At 36.7% G+C, this 17,010-nt stretch overlaps 1 protein-coding gene across 1 annotated transcript in view; it reads right to left on the minus strand.

Moving 5' to 3' along the window:
• STK3 (serine/threonine kinase 3) overlaps nucleotides 1–17,010 on the minus strand; it is a 281,104-nt gene that overhangs the window by 127,179 nt on the left and 136,915 nt on the right. The window contains exon 7 of the mRNA XM_043601459.1: nucleotides 8,663–8,800. Within this exon, the coding sequence (XP_043457394.1) occupies nucleotides 8,663–8,800 (138 nt within the window). The remainder of the gene's footprint in view (nucleotides 1–8,662; nucleotides 8,801–17,010) is intronic.

The following is a 17,010-nucleotide window of genomic DNA, read 5'->3' on the forward strand; positions in this document are numbered from 1 at the left end:
CTAGAATAAGAAATAAAAGATACATACAGAAAATTACAATGTGACATACAAGTTACATTCATGATGGTTTGATGCAGACTATATGATTTATGATTAAGAAATGTAAGAGCAGAAGAAAAGGTAATGTGACGATCTCAGATACCTCACACAGAAGAAACAGACCATTTTAGGGAGGAGCACAAGTATGAACAATATGAACAAGCGCACAAAGATAAGAGATGTATGCCAGAACACAGTAGGAAGATCCACCTAGCCAAAACAGAAACACTATTTAGAGAAATGGGGTTCCGGGAATTTAGATCCAGAAAACAGTGGGACAAGAAGGATAAATGCTAAAAATGAGATGCCTGGATTCTGTCTGAGAGCCACTTCAATTACATAAGCAAGAAAATAATGTAAGGAAAAGAATGTCTTTGACAGCATAATCTTGCAGTAGAGTTTAGACATGAAATAGAGTGGGAAGAGACTATAATAACAAAAGTGTAAATTATTAAGAACATGGGTGAAAAAAAGTGAGGGGAAATAGTGAATCTCACAGAAGAACTCTTAAAAAGGATTTAGTGACCAATATTAACAGAAGTGGAAGAAGACCAACAGTACAAAAAACTGAGAACTAGTAGAATTATTCTTCTTTCTTTTTTTTTAATGTTTATTTATTTAGAGACAGAGAGCGCACAAGTGGGGGAGGGGCAGAGAGAGAGGGAGACATGGAATTCGAAGCGGGTTCCAGGCTCTGAGCTGTCAGCACAGAGCCCAACGAACCCAGGCACCATGAGATCATGACCTGAGCCAAAGTCAGACACCCAACTGACTGAGCCACCCAGGCGCCCCAGAATTGTTCTTCTTTAAAAAGGCACAGATGGGACACCTGAGTGGCTCAGTCGGTTAAGCATTCGACTTCAGCCCAAGTCATGAACTCACAGTTTGTGAGTTCGAGCCCCGTGTCAGGCTCTGTGCTATAGCTCAGAGCCTGCAGCCTGCTTCAGATTCTGTGTCTCCCTCTCTCTGCCCCTATGCCACTCAGGCTCTGTTTCTGTCTCTCAAAAGAAAAAATAAATAAATAAAAATAAATGTTAAAAGAAATTTTTTAAAGGCACAGAAATTTCAAATTGTATTATACTTTATCTTCTCAGGGAAAATTATTAGCCAATCCTGCAAGCCACAGTTTTATCTTTAAAAAAATACCAAAGTACATATATGATTCATCCAATCTACTTCAATTTTATTTTCATGAAGTTTATTCAGTATTATGTTACTATTAGTCTATAGGGCTCAACATTCTTAATCTCAAAATCTCAGCATATCTGATTTCACTTGCACTCATGTCTTCTCTACATAACTGCTACAGGTATAATTTTGACCAACAAAGAGGAACTGGCTAAAAAAGTTAAAAGGGTACTTGAGGAACAAGGCCATATTATTTGAGGATTCTTGACAGTCAGAAGAGAAATTTTATCAAACACTGGCTGATTTAAGTTTACTTATTTATTCTGAGAGACAGAAAGAGCACAAGCAGGGAAGGGCAGAGAGGGAGAGAGGGAGGGAGGGAGGGAGGGAGAGAGAGAGAGAGAAAGAGAGAGGGAAAGAGAGGGAGAGAGAGAGAATAGCAAGCAGACTCAATACTGTCAGTGCAGAGCCCAATGTGGGGCTCGAACTCACAAACCATGAGATCACGACCTGAGCCAAAGTCAGACGCGCAACCAACTAAGCCACATAGGTGCCCCTGGCTGATTTTTAAAGACTGTTTTTCAAGGCTTTTTTTAAAGTAGCAGGTAGTGGGGTGCCTGGATGGCTCAGTCTGTTGAGCATCCAACTGTTGATTTTGGCTCAGGTCATGATCCTAGGGAAGTGGGTCAAGCTCCACATCAGGCTCCATGCTGAGTGTGGCCTGCTTAAGATTCTCTCTCTTTGTCCCACGGCCTCCTCCCCCTCTCTTTAAAAAATAAAATAAATATAAAGTAGCAGATGGTAAAATTAAAAATGCAAAGCAACATAATAACTACAAATACAGAGAAAACAAGTTGACAAAAGTAAAACATGACAACTGTGATTTCAATTTTATTAAGATACACCAATGTAAATAAATGGGCTGAATTTCCATTTATTAAATAGTATTGTAGTTAAGCACTAAAAGACACTTAGTTTACAAGATAAATTCAACTACATACTTTCTAAATGAGATATATTTATAATAAGTCTAACTCATGTTTCTATAAGAGGCATACTAAGAAAAACTTGGGTTAAAAGTCAAAGATAGGCAATGAAATAGTAGTCAAACACAAAAATGTATCAAGAATAAAATGGTCCAAATAAAATAGAAGTGAAGGCTCAAACAGTACATGATGAAACAGTCATTTAATGTTTACAAGGGACATAATATAAAGAAACATACTTATAAACTTAATACAACATTATGATTCAAAACAATTTTAGAGAATTAGGTTCTAAATAAATAAGACATAGGAAAGAGTGGGGCTTTTTTGGTCACTGAGAAAATAGACAAAAAAAAATTTTTAAACTTTCTGAATATTATAATCAGATTGAATCAACAGAAAAATTAGTAAAAAGAAGCTACATCTTTTTGTTAAATGCCTAGAGAAGCATGTGGTACTACTCTAAGAATAGGAAGAGCAATGAAACAAAATATAATGTCCCCAGAAATAGAATATAATACACAAAATAAACAGTCATACTATGAAGATAGCATTTTCAATCACTGAGCAAAAATAACTGAGATAATGCTGAGATAATGCCTGTCTTTTGTGGGAAAATTTAAACTAGATCTTTATCACAGAAACACAAAAATAAATTCCAGATAGATGAAAGGAGGTGAAAGTTAAAAAAATAGAAACACAGAGAACAAGAGGGTAATATAGGAGAATATTTATATGTTCAATCCAATGCCATAAAACAAAAGAAAAAGATGATTTGGATACATATAACTTAAAAATGCATAAACGACAAAAAATATGAATTAAAAAGTTTATTTGTAACATTTATATCAGACAAGAAGGTGATCACAAGAGTTTTTAAAAGAATCAGTAAGAAAAAGATAAGCACACCAAATTCTAAAAGGCTATTTCTAAATGCATCTAAAGGAAAATCAAAACTAAAAAAGGGTGAGGGGCACCTGGTTGGCTCATTTGGTTAAGCATCCGACTTTGGCTCAGGTCATGACTTCATGGCTCCTGAGTTCGAGTCCCACATCAGGCTCTGTGCTAATAGCTCAGAGCCTGGAGCTTGCTTCAGTTTTTGTGTCTCTGTCTCTCTGCTCCTCCCCTGCTCACACTCTGTCTCTCTCTCTCTCAAAAATAAACATTAAAAAAATGTTTTTTAACTAAAAAAGGGTGAGAATTCATAAAACACCTGAACTAATGTTGTAGTGACAGGAAATACCCCAAATCAACCTACCACATTCTTGATCATGTATCTTTAAAATAAGGCTGCCTGAACATTACCTCTTTTAAAATCTGAGATAGTGCCTCTTAAATTTTGTTCATGTTCTGAATTACCAATTTCTGAACTGACAGAATTCAAATTAGTGATTTATTCAAAAAAACTTCATAGCAAACAAGAATTTAAAGTGAATTGAAGAGAGACTTCTGCTTCTGGACAAAATGAATAGACATACTTTTCCCTGTAACTCTCCATTAAAGCACAATTAAAACCCTGGACAAAACATAGGAAGATTCTGAAAGATGGAGAGAAGGTGCCAAAATGGGTAGGGAGTCTGGAATTTGGGGTAGAACACAGCTTTGAGTTCCATGCTTTTCTGTTTTACCTCACTTATCCCAGATCAGGTACTAGAGAAGCCAGCACAACTAAGAAATACCAATGGACACAAGTGAAAAAAACAAAAACAAAAACCCTACAAAAGCCTGCTTTCTCAAGCCAAGAGATCAGGAAAGGACAGCTAACAAGACAAAAGTTTTAGGTAACAACCAATCTAGTCCAGCCAAACACTTCACAGAAAACACTGACCCCTCCCTCACCAGCAAAGGCTGAATGAGGAACCTAGACTTCCAACCTCTGGAGGCTGTCCAATCCTTCTACTGAGGTGGTATCAGAGAAGGCCAAGTATCAGGCTAGGGCTTTCACTTCTATCAGGCCGTATAACAAAATGTCAGCCACCCTGCCAGTGTGAAGTGTCTGCGGAGACTGTGTTGCAGGCTGGACTTATACCCCTACCAGGCAATAATGAAACAAACAAACAAACAAACAAACAAACAAACAAAAACCCACCCCCTCCCTGCTGGAGTGGAATCAGACGGAGGCCCACTGGAGAGTCAGAACTTTCATCACCAGCAAGCTATAATGAGGCCCTGCAGTTCTAGGAGAGGCCACTAGATGCGCCCCAGCCCTCACCCCTGTTCAGTAATAAGGGACCCCAGCACACACATGTCAAAGGAGACCAAGTCAGGGTACCAGACTTCTACTGCTACCTGGCAGAAATGAGATGGGACCCCTTTCCCTCACTGAAGCAGCATCAGAGGACACCTGTTAGAAAATTTAAATAAGATCTACACTCTCACCATAATACCCAAAATGTCCCAGTTCCAAATGAAAAACACTCACCATACCAACAAAGCAGGAAAATCTCAACTAAAATGGGAAAAGACAGTCAACAGACAGCAACATCAAGATGACATGGCTGTTAGAATTACGTAACAAGGATTTTAAGGCAGTCATCACAAAAATGCTTCAACAAGTAATTACAAACATGCTTGTAAACAAATGAAAAATTGGAAAGTCTCCAGAAAGAAATAGAAGATATAAAAGAGAAACAAATGAAAAAATTAGAATTGAAAAATACAGTAATGACAATAAACTCAATGAATGGGCTCATCAGCAGATGAGGACAGAGGGATGAATCAGTGAATTGTAATATAAAACAGTGGAAAGTACACAATGTGAACCACAGAAAGAAAATAGACTAGCATAAAAATGAACAGAATCTCAGGGATCTGTAAGACTAAAACAAAATGTCTAACATTTGTATCAATGGAGTCATAATAAAGAGAAGAGAAAGAGGGTAGGACTGAAAAAACATTAGAAAAAATAATGACCAAAAACTTTCCTAAACTAGTAAGAGATAAAAACCTACAGACTTAAGAAGGTAAACAAACCCCCAACAGGATAAACCCAAAGAAATTCATACCTAGACACATAATTAGACCTGTGAAAATTAGGACAAAGAAAAAAAAATCTTGAAAACAGCAAGGGGTAAAACAATCCAACAAAGAGACAGTAGAGTGCTCATAAGAAACTGTGATATCAGAGGAAATGGCACAATATTTTTCAAGTGCTGAAAGGAAAAAAAAAACCTGTCAACCAAGAATTCTGTAGCTAGTGAAAATATCCTGCAGGAAAGAAAAGGAAATCCATATATTCTCATATGAAGGAAAACTAAGAGAATTTCTTACTGCAGACCTACCTTAAAAGAATGGCTTACAGGAAGTCTTCTAGACACAAAGGAAGTAATAAAAGAAGGGACTGTGAAACATTAGGAGAAAGAACAATGGAAAGAGCAAAAATAGGGTAAATACAACAGATTACCCTTATTCTCTTGAGTTTTCTCAATTGTTTAAAGGTTAAAGCAAATATTTTACCACTGTTTGACACAGATCTCTATGTATGAAGAGAAAATATTTTGACTATTACAAATGGGAGGGACAGCAAGGTAGATAAAGTTCTACTCCTCAGCTGAACTGGTGAAATGGAAGAATAAGTCACGTTCCATGGGAGTTCACAGAGTAACCCATGACATCATCTGTTCTAGCCAAGCTCAGGGGTCAATTCAAATAATGGCAGATCTCAGTCAACCTCACAGTCTCACAGAAATACATCCTGGGGCAGGAGCTCACTTCAGGTTCTAGGCTGCCCACCAGCAGATACAAGGACCATCTTGAGATCTGGAACTTTAGTGCCACTAGGCTGAACTTGAACCCTGTCCTTTAATATCTTTGGGGTTTCAACTACTCATCTTTTAAAAACTACTAGGAGTTCACTAATAATTTCAAAGGATCCTTTCAGTCTATGATTCTTTTAAGCTTACACAATTATTTATATTGTGCCCTGGAGAAAAAAACACTATAAAAAATTCAGCATGAATTTCTTAAAAACTGTTTATCAGGGTCTAGAAATTAACATGGTATAATCTGTACATGTAGGCTGTAGATGTGTCCACTAAAACTTGGTAATAAGACTGTCCTCTGAGCACTAAAACTTGGTAATAAGACTGTCCTCTGAGAGTTATAATTCAACTCATAATATGTAAGACATATGCAAAACTCCTTTAAAAGACAGAATGGATTCCAGGCACCTAGCAAATAAGACTCAAATGAGACTAATGAGACTCACGATAATTATTCTATCTGACATACATGTATTAAGTACTGGATACCAGTAAATGATATGCACTTTTGGGAACACTGAGGAATGACAACTAGCCTTAACAAGGATGAGAGAGGAAGGCTTCCTGGAGGAGTACCTAATTTGAATTAGAAATAATTAGAGAAGAGTAAGAAGGAAACTGTTGGTGAAGGGGGTTTTTAACTAGGAGGGTTGGGGGAAACAGTGTGAAAAAAGGTACAGAGGATTGAAAGAGCATGGTCTGTATAATAAACCACAAGTCCATTATTTCAAAATTTATAGAGGAGAAGAAGAGAGGTAGCAAAGGGCAGTTACGAGGCTAGACAAGCAAGGGCACATTATAACAAAGGGCCTTGAATGGTTAACAATAGCACAATAGGAAAAAAAAAAGTCAAGAAAGCAAATATTGGCTCATATGCACTATACAGTTCTTGTTATAAAGAAGGATGGTTAAGCCAAACCCAACTAGAGGCTAGACGGTAACAGAGCTTGTTAATGTAGCCCATCTAGGCCAACTTTTTGGGCAGAAAAGAGTGGAAAAAGGGTGGAGCTGGGGGACAAATGGAATAAACCCACAACAGTCACTTTCACTGTGTGATCTTCAGTGAGTCGTTTAACCTTTTCGGGCTTCAAGACCTTCATCCACAAAATAAGGGAATTATACTAGAGTATTTCTCAACTGCTTTTCTATCCTAAATACTCAAAGTGGAAAAAAACAAAACAAAAGCCAGAATATCTTTTCTTAAGATTAGAAAAGATTATGGAAGAAAGACTACAAAGAAATACTGGTTATGTTATCCAAAATATCAGTTACCAGATATATTTGGATTTATTTTAACCATCATTTTTTGTGCTATCTGTCCCACTTTTGTTTTGCTTCCCCCCTCCTTCTTTCTGGTCTTCCTTGGGGCTGAATAATTTGGATACTCAACATGATAACAATACCAACTGGCCCCTGATTTATGTGCTCAAAATTCCTCTGTAATGCTGACAATATCTCAAAATAAAGGTTTTAATTAATTAATTCTTGAAAGGCAATATTTGCATATAACACAGAACTCAAAAGGCTCAAAAAGAGCATTCAGCAAAATGTATGTCTCTATCCCACTCCTGCTTCTTAGCCATACTGTTACCTACTCTGGAGGTCAGTTTCTTGATTATTTTTCCAGATCTACTCCACTGCAAGCACTGGTGCATGCGCGCACACACACACACACACACACACACACACACGATTTATAAATGAAAGACATTATAATTAAACATATGATTATTATATGATATTACTGATTATATATTAATAGGACATATCAGTGGGTATATAGGATTGAATATTATAATGAATATAGTAATATATTATACTAAATTACAATGATATATACATATATGTATGTGTAGGTGTGTATACTCTGCCAATTACTCCTCTCAGTGGACCTTAGATTGCTTCCAACTGTTGGCAGATATTTATGTTGTTTCTGATCTTCTGTCATTACAATGTACTATGAATACTTCTACACATAAGTTATGTCAGCAATGGTTAACATTTTCTGTAGAACGAATTTCTAGAAGTATGATTGCTTGGTCAAAAAAGAATTCCTTTCCAAATATCAAGAATTATTTTCCAAATATCAATTGATTATTAGCTTAGAGGTCTAAGCCAATTCTGTTGGGAAAATAAAGACACAGATGCTTATCAAAAGTATTAAATTATTTCTAATCACAATAAATGCCAACATAGATAAAAAATAAAACCTCCTGACACTCTGGATAAAGAGTCTGCTTGTAGTTGGGGGTGGGTACTGAAAGTATTTAGGTAATCATGTAATCAATATATATACACAACATAAGGTCTTTTCAAGGAGCTCAGGGATCTCGTATTTATATACCTTATGGTATATCAAAAAGTGAAGAAAGAAATGCTGGGCCAAAAGGACTAATACAGCAGAGGAAAAAAGCACAAAAAATACTAACAGTGGAGAAAATAACTCATTTCTGCATTGAGAACCTTTTAGAAGTTTTGTTTTAAACAACTTTGGAGGGAAAAATTGACAACAACAAAGATAGAAAAAAGGGAAAAGACAGAAGACTGAATTTGGAAAACAGAAAAGGAAAACCGAGACACAGAGAACAGGTGGGCGAAGAATGGCGTGTGTGTCTTTGTCAATCCATATTTCCTCAGAGGTTTACATCTTGAGAAATCGGTTAATAAAAGCCACAGCAATTCTGGTCAATGTGAGAAAGCTACAAGGTATGAAGAAAATATCTTTCCCTTTCAGGCATAAGCACTGACCTGTAACAGTTGTGTGGCAGTAGCTCTCTGCTCAGGATTCTTCACGAGGCACTTTTTAACAAAATCGGTGAAATCATCAGACCAAAGTTCTGGCTTCCTGAATGTTGGTGGTGGATTTGTGGGAATCATAAAAATAGCCTAGCAAAAGCGAAATAGCCAAAAGAAATTAAGTAAGAATCACAAGAGCACACCAAAAAAACAAATCTCTCTATCTTTCTATCAGACCCTAAATCTGAAAAACAAATTTAAGCTGTTCTAGGATTTCCAGTAAGATTGCAATTCAGGAAGCAAGTCCATCTGCTACTAATGTAATCATTTCCCATTAAATTTCCTCTATTTGAATTGCAGCTCATTGAGCACATCATTCTTTATTTTATCTATTATTTTTAATCAGTCTCCAAAAAAGACTGCAATTCTAACCCTTTTACCAAATTAGGAACATTCTCTAATTAAACAGATATATTCCCTAATTTTGCTATTGCATGCCAGATTTACTTCCCATTTCAGTTTCATATAAGTCTTCCTGCTCAAAATGGATAGCAGCAGTCCAATTTGTTTCTGCAATCCAGAATATATAAGTATAAATAAAATTACTACCGTGATTAGAAATAATACTAATAGAGCCAAGGAAACTTTTATTTCCTTTTCTAACTACATGAATCAGGATTCCAAATGAAAAGTATTAAAGGTAATATACCACTTAAATTTGTTATTAATGATATAATTTAGTATTAATAACTTAGAACTAATTAAATACATTCAGAAAGTTCAAAATTCAAAAGTTTTAAAAAGCCTTCCTGCCATCCTTGTCCTCCTAGCTGCCCAGTCATCCTTTCTCAACCAAGAGAATTAATTCTTAATGTTCTTAGGAAATCACTGTATGTAATGAAATTACTTCTCTCTTGGGGCATCTATAATAGTTCCTGATAAAATACTATCACTAAAACATCATTTTCTTTGAAAAGATATAAAAATGAAAATACAATAAAGTTAAAACAAATGTATCAAGCACTCAATAAACACTATTACCATTTTATTTTAATTTTTTTTTACATTATTTATTTTTGAGAGACAGAGAGAGACGGAGCACAAGTTGGGGAAAGGCAGAGAGAGAATGAGACACAAAATCCAAAGCAGGATTCAGGCTCTGAGCTGTCAGCATAGAGTCCAATGCGGGGCTCAAACCCACAAACCGTGAGATCATGACCTGAGCCGAAGTTGGACATTTAACTGACTGAGCCACCTAAGAGCCCCTGCTATTACCATTTTCATTTTCATATAATATTATTAATAAACAAGAGGCAAACACAGCCATGACAAAAATTTTACAAAGTAAAATGAATTCAACCATAACTAACTGTAGTTTAACAAGTAAATTTATATAATTATACAGTCAACACAACAGGTGAGATGAGGAAAAAATGGCTTTTGGCAATCTTAATATATGCATATGCAACATACAAACATGTGCCCCTCAAAGATGTAGTTAGGGTGAAACATCCAAAAAACTCCCTTCTGGGCTGCAGAATTCTTGGACTTTCTAGAAGGGAGGTGTTTGTCTCTGTTCTATTCTCAGTTTTTTGCCTGGCTTTGGTGGTCTTCTCTCTTCATGTATAAACAAATTTCCTTACTGCATAAAGAAAATAAAAATGGCAATACTACAAACCACAGCAATACTCAGAAACCAGTTTTTTTTTTTTTTACCACTGAAAGTAATCATAATTATGTTTAAAACTTCTGTTCATATATGGAGAAACCACAGCTGTAGAAAAAGTAACAAAGATAATATATTCTTGGGGATACCAGTTTTAATGTATTTTGTTGCTATAATAAAACTGTTCCACTCTCCACTGGAGTTATGAACTGTTCAAAGTCATTCACAAGTATCTTAAAAACATAGAATTTCCGGGGCGCCTGGGTGGCGCAGTCGGTTAAGCGTCCGACTTCAGCCAGGTCACGATCTCGCAGTCCGTGAGTTCAAGCCCCGCGTCGGGCTCTGGGCTGATGGCTCGAAGCCTGGAGCCTGTTTCCGATTCTGTGTCTCCCTCTCTCTCTGACCCTCCCCCATTCATGCTCTGTCTCTCTCTGTCCCAAAAATAAATTAAAAAAAAAACAAAAAACAAAAAAAAACCATAGAATTTCCATAATAAAAGATATATGACAGATCATTTAGCTCAACGATTTAACAGAAAAGGAATCAAAAGGCTGGAGAGGCTAAGTGACTTAAAACCAAAATTTTAGACCCACAAAAGGCCTTTATTTAAAAGATTAGCAAAGTATTCTAATGCTTCTACTATATTTCAAGAAGCAGAAGGTGAAGTACAAAGCAAAGAGGGTTACTGAATCTAAACAAGCAGCTAGTAAGAGAACAGAGAAATGACAATTGATGATGTTTTCAACGTATTTGTCTTCACAGGCCCTCCTCTTCCAAGCGGAGAAGAAAGCATAAGCAAGTTTTAAGCCTTTACGATAAGGCAGTGGCAGAAATGACCTTAAAACTTACTATAATCACAAATGTGACCATCGATAAAGGTGAAGGTCATTCAATGAAAAATGAATGAGGGAAAGACCATTAAGTGGAGAAAATACAGTCTTTTCAATAAATGGTGCAACAAAAATGAATTTGGATTCTTATGTTGTACCATATACAAAAATTAACTGAAAATGGACCAGTGACCATAACAATAAGAGTTAAAACTATAAAACTTAGAGGAAAATGTTGGGGGAAAGCTTCAAGACATTGGATTTGGCAATAATGTCTTGGGTGTTACCCCCAAAATCTAGGCAACAAAAGAAAAAAAATAGGTAATTGGACTTCATCAAAATTTAAAACTTGTGCATCAAAGCACACTATAAATAAGATGAAAAGGCAACCGAAATGGGAGAAAATATTTGTAAGTCCTATGTGTGGTAGAGGTTTAATATCTAGGATGTATAAAGAACTCCTACAACTCAACAACCAACAACCCAACTCAAAAGACAGAAAGAACTCGAGTAGGTATTTCTTCAAAGAACATACAAATGGCCAATAAGTACATGAAAAGGTACTCAACATAACTAATCATTACAGAAATGTAAATCAAAACCACAATGAGATATGTCTCACATTCATTAGCATGGCTTTTATTAAAGAAAAAAAAAATCAGAAAATAACAAGTGGTGGCAAGGATGTGGAGCAGTTGGAATCCTCATGCACTGCTGGTAGAGATGTAAAAATGGTGCAGCTGCTTGAAAAACAGTATGGCGATTCCTTGAAAAATCAAACATAAAGTTACCATATGATCCCCTAATTCTACTTCTGGGTATGTACCCAAAAGAAGTAAAGGCATGGAAGAGATATTTGTATACCCATATGCATAGACTCATTATTCACTGTGGCCAAAAGATGGAAGTGACCCAGGTGTGCACTGACAGATGAACGGATAAAGAAAACATAGTGTTTACACTGTATACACACATACAATGGAATATTATTTAACCTTAAAAAGAAAATTTTGGGGGTGCCTGAGTGGCTCAGTTGGCTGAGTATCTGACTTTGGCTTAGGTCATGATCTCACGACTCATGGTTTCGAGCCCCACGTCAGGCTCTGCGCTGACAGCTCCGAGCCTGGAGCCTGCTTCGGATTCTGTGTTTCCCTCACTCTTTCTGCCCCTCCCCTGCTTGTACTCTCTCTCCCTCTCTCTCTCTCTCTCAAAAATAAATAAACATTAAAAAAATTTTTTTTCTAAATGGTTAATTTTATGCTGTGTATATCTTACCACAAAGAAAAAATATGGATGAAGGAAAACATTAAGTAATAATCAATTTCAGAAATATTTAAGTGCCTACTGCAGATGAAGCATGGTGTTAAGCATTAAATGGAGCTCAAAGAAGCAGCAGGAAATACCCTACCCTTAAGTCATTACCCTTAAGAAGCTTCTAACCTAGTCTGTCAATGAAAGCACAAACAATAAAAGAATTAAATAACAGTATAATAATAAAATAAATGATAACAAGGCATTTGGAACAGAGGTCATTCCCCTTAGTAGAAACAGTGTAAGGATAAGCAGGAGAGTAGAAACAGGCCATCAGGAGGAGCAGAGAACAACTGACTGCTTGGTAAGGTATAGGAAATAAGATTAGAAGGGAAATGGAGAATACGGAGTTTGGTCAGCAAGAAAGTACACAACTGAAAAGAAATGTGTGTGTGTGTGTATTTGTTCTTGATTAGGTTGTTTATGACCCAAGAAGTAGATTAAACAAGAACAAAACCCCTGGAGACACTCTAAATATGGAATAGAAAAGGCAGTTAGGGGCTAGTACAGATGGCCCAACACGAGTAATAAAGAGTTCAAACGAGGGTGGTTTCTACGGAAATGAAATGGAAGAAATGAGGTAGAGGAGATACTACAAAAGAGTAACCAAGAATATATCTTGCCAACATTGTGTGGGAGGGGTGGAAAAAAAGGAAGAATGAAAGATTACTCTAGAATTCAAGAAATTAAAAAAAACAATACCTTAATTGCAAGGCACTCAGGTATTCTAACAATTCACTACATCATTTTTTTGAAAGCCCTTAGAATATGCAGCAAGTTGCTACAGTGTGTTATCACCGGCTTCTAACTCGGAAAGTGATCCAAAGGACTTTCCATGGACAAAGCAGTGAAGATTCAATATCCAAGTCTGTTGATTCTAGGGTAAGAGTTAATCTCTTTTATTAGTCTATTCATCTTCTTTCAAAAGGGGAAAATCCTTTCATAGAAGAGAATATTCTTACACATCTCACATCATATCACACATATTTACATCTAACACAGTTCTTTCAAAAGCAGTACAGCCAGTTTTATGACACAATAAGCACGTCAAATGACATTTATCAAGTACTTTCTGTGTGTTCAAAACTACGTTCTAAATGAAGTTGCAGACTGATAGGCCAAAGGCCAAATAACATTAGTGGGCATATTTTGTTCAGTCACTATCAAGTTCACACTCCCAAAAGGTAAGAATCTGCTGGAATCAGGCTGATTTCACCCAGGATGTACGTTCTCCCTTGTACATGGCCCCATTTAGTCTGGCTCAATTATCTACTTTACCTGATGGTTCTTTCAAGTATTTAACTTTGTGAGCCCTGCTATTACAGATTTTAAAATAAAACACATATCTCAAAGCCACAGAGCTCACAGTCAGCTTGGGGGGGGGGGGCGGAATTAACACGTGAAACAAATAGCAAACAATGAAGTGCTGGAAAATAAAGTTCTTCTGTAAATAACCTAATTCATCTCAGCTCCATAGCTGAAATGGAACCTAATCTGGCTTCAAGGATGGGCAAAATGGGGTTAATATCAGCTGCTGGAAAGGGCACACAAAACCACCTGCTACTTCAATTAAAGAATAAAAATAAATTTGAACTCTCATCTCTGCAAAACAGTTCAAAGCACCCACATAAGCCCTTATATACTGACCTCAAACTGCAGGTAAATGATACTAGATTGTCTAGATAAATGTTGTTCATCTGCACTTGTTACAAACTGATGGATAACAACTCAGTGATTTATGTTCTTGTAGCTAATGCTCTCCTTTGAACTTTGAGTCAATAAGTTGCAGTCTTATCTTCTGATAATCTTAACATATAAGGCTCACCTCTGCAGTAGCTGTTAGAAACTCAAGGATAAAAAAACTGAACCCTAACTCTTATTTACCCAGTACTATCATAAAGCAATCCTAAAAGGTTCACATTCTAGTCTCAAACAAGCGCTGAACTGCATATAGTTCAAACAAGTAAGTCTCATTATATGGTCTACCAAAAGCAGAGACTCTGAAAGGCTCCAGGAAAACCACTATACCTTTTATTTCTATTTTTTTAGGTTAGATAATCAATAACAAATGGGCAGATTTTCTCACAGGCTTAACTTTGTTCAACTAATTTAACCTAATCATGCATCATAAAGGATCTTCTTAAGAATCCCTAGGTTTTGTATGAGCTAATTAGGTAATAGGCCCCTGCTGTAGAAAGTTTTAGCAATCAGTGGCTAGCCTTAGACTAACAATTCACTCCCTCCCTTGCCACCAACCAAATCGCATGGACACACTTTACAGCCATATAATTTATCTTATCTCTAACACCATTTTGATTGAAGAATGTTAGTACAATAAACAATATGATTTTCCTTGTATTTGTTGCTACACAGTGTGTTGCTTAACTACATATTGAACCTCTGGTTGAGTTTTTTAAAATTTATTTTTAACGTTTATTCATTTTTGAGACAGCCAGAAGGCACGAGCATGGGAGGGGCAGACAGAGAGGGAGATACAGAATCCTCCGCAGGCTCCAAGCTCTGAGTTCTCAGCGCAGAGCCTGATACGGGGCTAGAACCTACGAACTGTGAGATCACGACCTGAGCCAAACTCGGACGCTCAACCAACTGAGCCACCCAGGTGCCCCTGAACCTCTGATTACGTTTTAAAAAGAACTTCCCTGATCACAAATAGTCTAAAGAAGCCAAAAAATGTAAGTGCCTCAAGACAAATAATTTATTCCATGCTTGGAATTTCATGCCTTAGACTCCAGGAGCACCCACACGTGGAAAGAGCTGGAGCTGAGCAAGCACAATGCCTGCACTCTGCAATCTCAGTGGAGTGAGTCAACACATATGCCTGAAGCTAAGGTAGCTGGGTTTGTGAATATACAGAAGCAAGGACATGCCGGAATAACACAGGAATTTGTGCCACTATTCAAGAACCTCAGGTATATGAGCAAAAGGTTATCTTCATAACAAATAAATGGGATAAGGAATGAGAAAGCATTTTATAAAACTTCAAAGAACTAAATAAACACAGCTGTTAATTTTTCTTGCTGGCAAACATAATCCATAGGCAGGAAGCTACTAAGTCAAATAAAAATATATAGCTTCTAAAAATGATATATAGGAATAATAATTTTTAAAAGACTACACAAATAAGATGGCAAACAACACAACAAAATGAAGCCAACACTGGATCTGGGTCAGAAAAACAGGCTTGAGCTCTCAATCGTCCTCTGGCTGATCGTGCAGCTTCAGTTTTTTCATTTAAGTGATGACATTGGACTACATGTTTTTCAGGGTCCTTTTTGGGTCTAAAAGACTCTAGCACTCTAACTGCCTAGCAATCAAGGAGTTAAATCCTCACTAGCCAAGTAGTATTAAGAAAGGAGATGCAAGGGGTGGGGGGGGGGGGGGGAGGAGAAGGATAACAAAATGGTTATTAGATGTGAACACAAAAGTACAAATCTACATTTTTATTACCACTCCCTCAAATGCAGTTTTGAAGCAGACAGAGAATACTAAAACCCAGAGTGAACCTTGCTATCAGGGTGCAGTTTCTACAGTAAGCACAGGGTTAAAGTATTGTGAGCCTGACCTCACAATTCACTCCAACTCCAACTGCAGGAACTTCAATACTCATTAATCTGTCCAATAAGGGCCATTTTGCCTGCCGAGGTACCAAATTAAGGGAAGGGATGCAGTTGATGTCCTGGCGGTACAGAGTGAATAAGATTACTGGCTCTAGAAGTCTGAGCCAGCCCTAGATAGCACTGGGTCCAACAGCACTACCACCATAAGCAGCTACATGACCTATTTTACTTCTCTATGCCTATTTTCACATATTAAAAATGGGAATAATCGTACCTACCTTACAGCGCCGGTCTGAAGCTTGCATGGGTTAATACACGTAAAATACATGCAGCAGCACCGACCACATTGCAAATGCACAAAAATTAACCCCACCTTACCAAGGGGACCCGCAAGAGTAAACTACCTTATTCAAGGTCACACAGCTAGTCAACACTGGAACTCAGGTGTACCTGGCTCCTTGGCTACTTCACACCACCTCTAGATTTCTATTAAATTTCTGCCACAGATAATTCTATCATAAGAGCCCCCTAATGTATATTCAGTCTCCAAAAAAGAAAATGGAAAGCTATTTGTATAAAGATGGTTAGAATTCACTTTCTGTAACAGTGGAAAACTGCAAACAAAAAATACCAAACAATTAAGAAATGGATAAGTAAACTGCTATGTATCAATAAAATGGAGAAACTTATTGCTATAAAAATAACAAATGGTGAATAAATAAACTGTGAAAATTTAAAAAATAAAAAAATTAAAAAAATAACAAACGGTGAATCACAAAATCACAATGAAATATTTTGTTTAGTTTTTTAAGTGAAAATGAGAAAATAAAACAACAGTCTGTTGTTCTGAATGATTACCTTCAGTAATGATATGTGGCAATGTCACTAAAATGTAGCAATAAAGACTGAAAGATGGTACAGAATCTCAAAAATTCAAAATATCAATTCACAACAGCAACTGTCTACAAGAGAGCA

This window comes from Prionailurus bengalensis, chromosome F2 (genome assembly GCF_016509475.1).
Source record: "Prionailurus bengalensis isolate Pbe53 chromosome F2, Fcat_Pben_1.1_paternal_pri, whole genome shotgun sequence".
NCBI classification, from domain to species: Eukaryota; Metazoa; Chordata; class Mammalia; order Carnivora; family Felidae; genus Prionailurus; species Prionailurus bengalensis.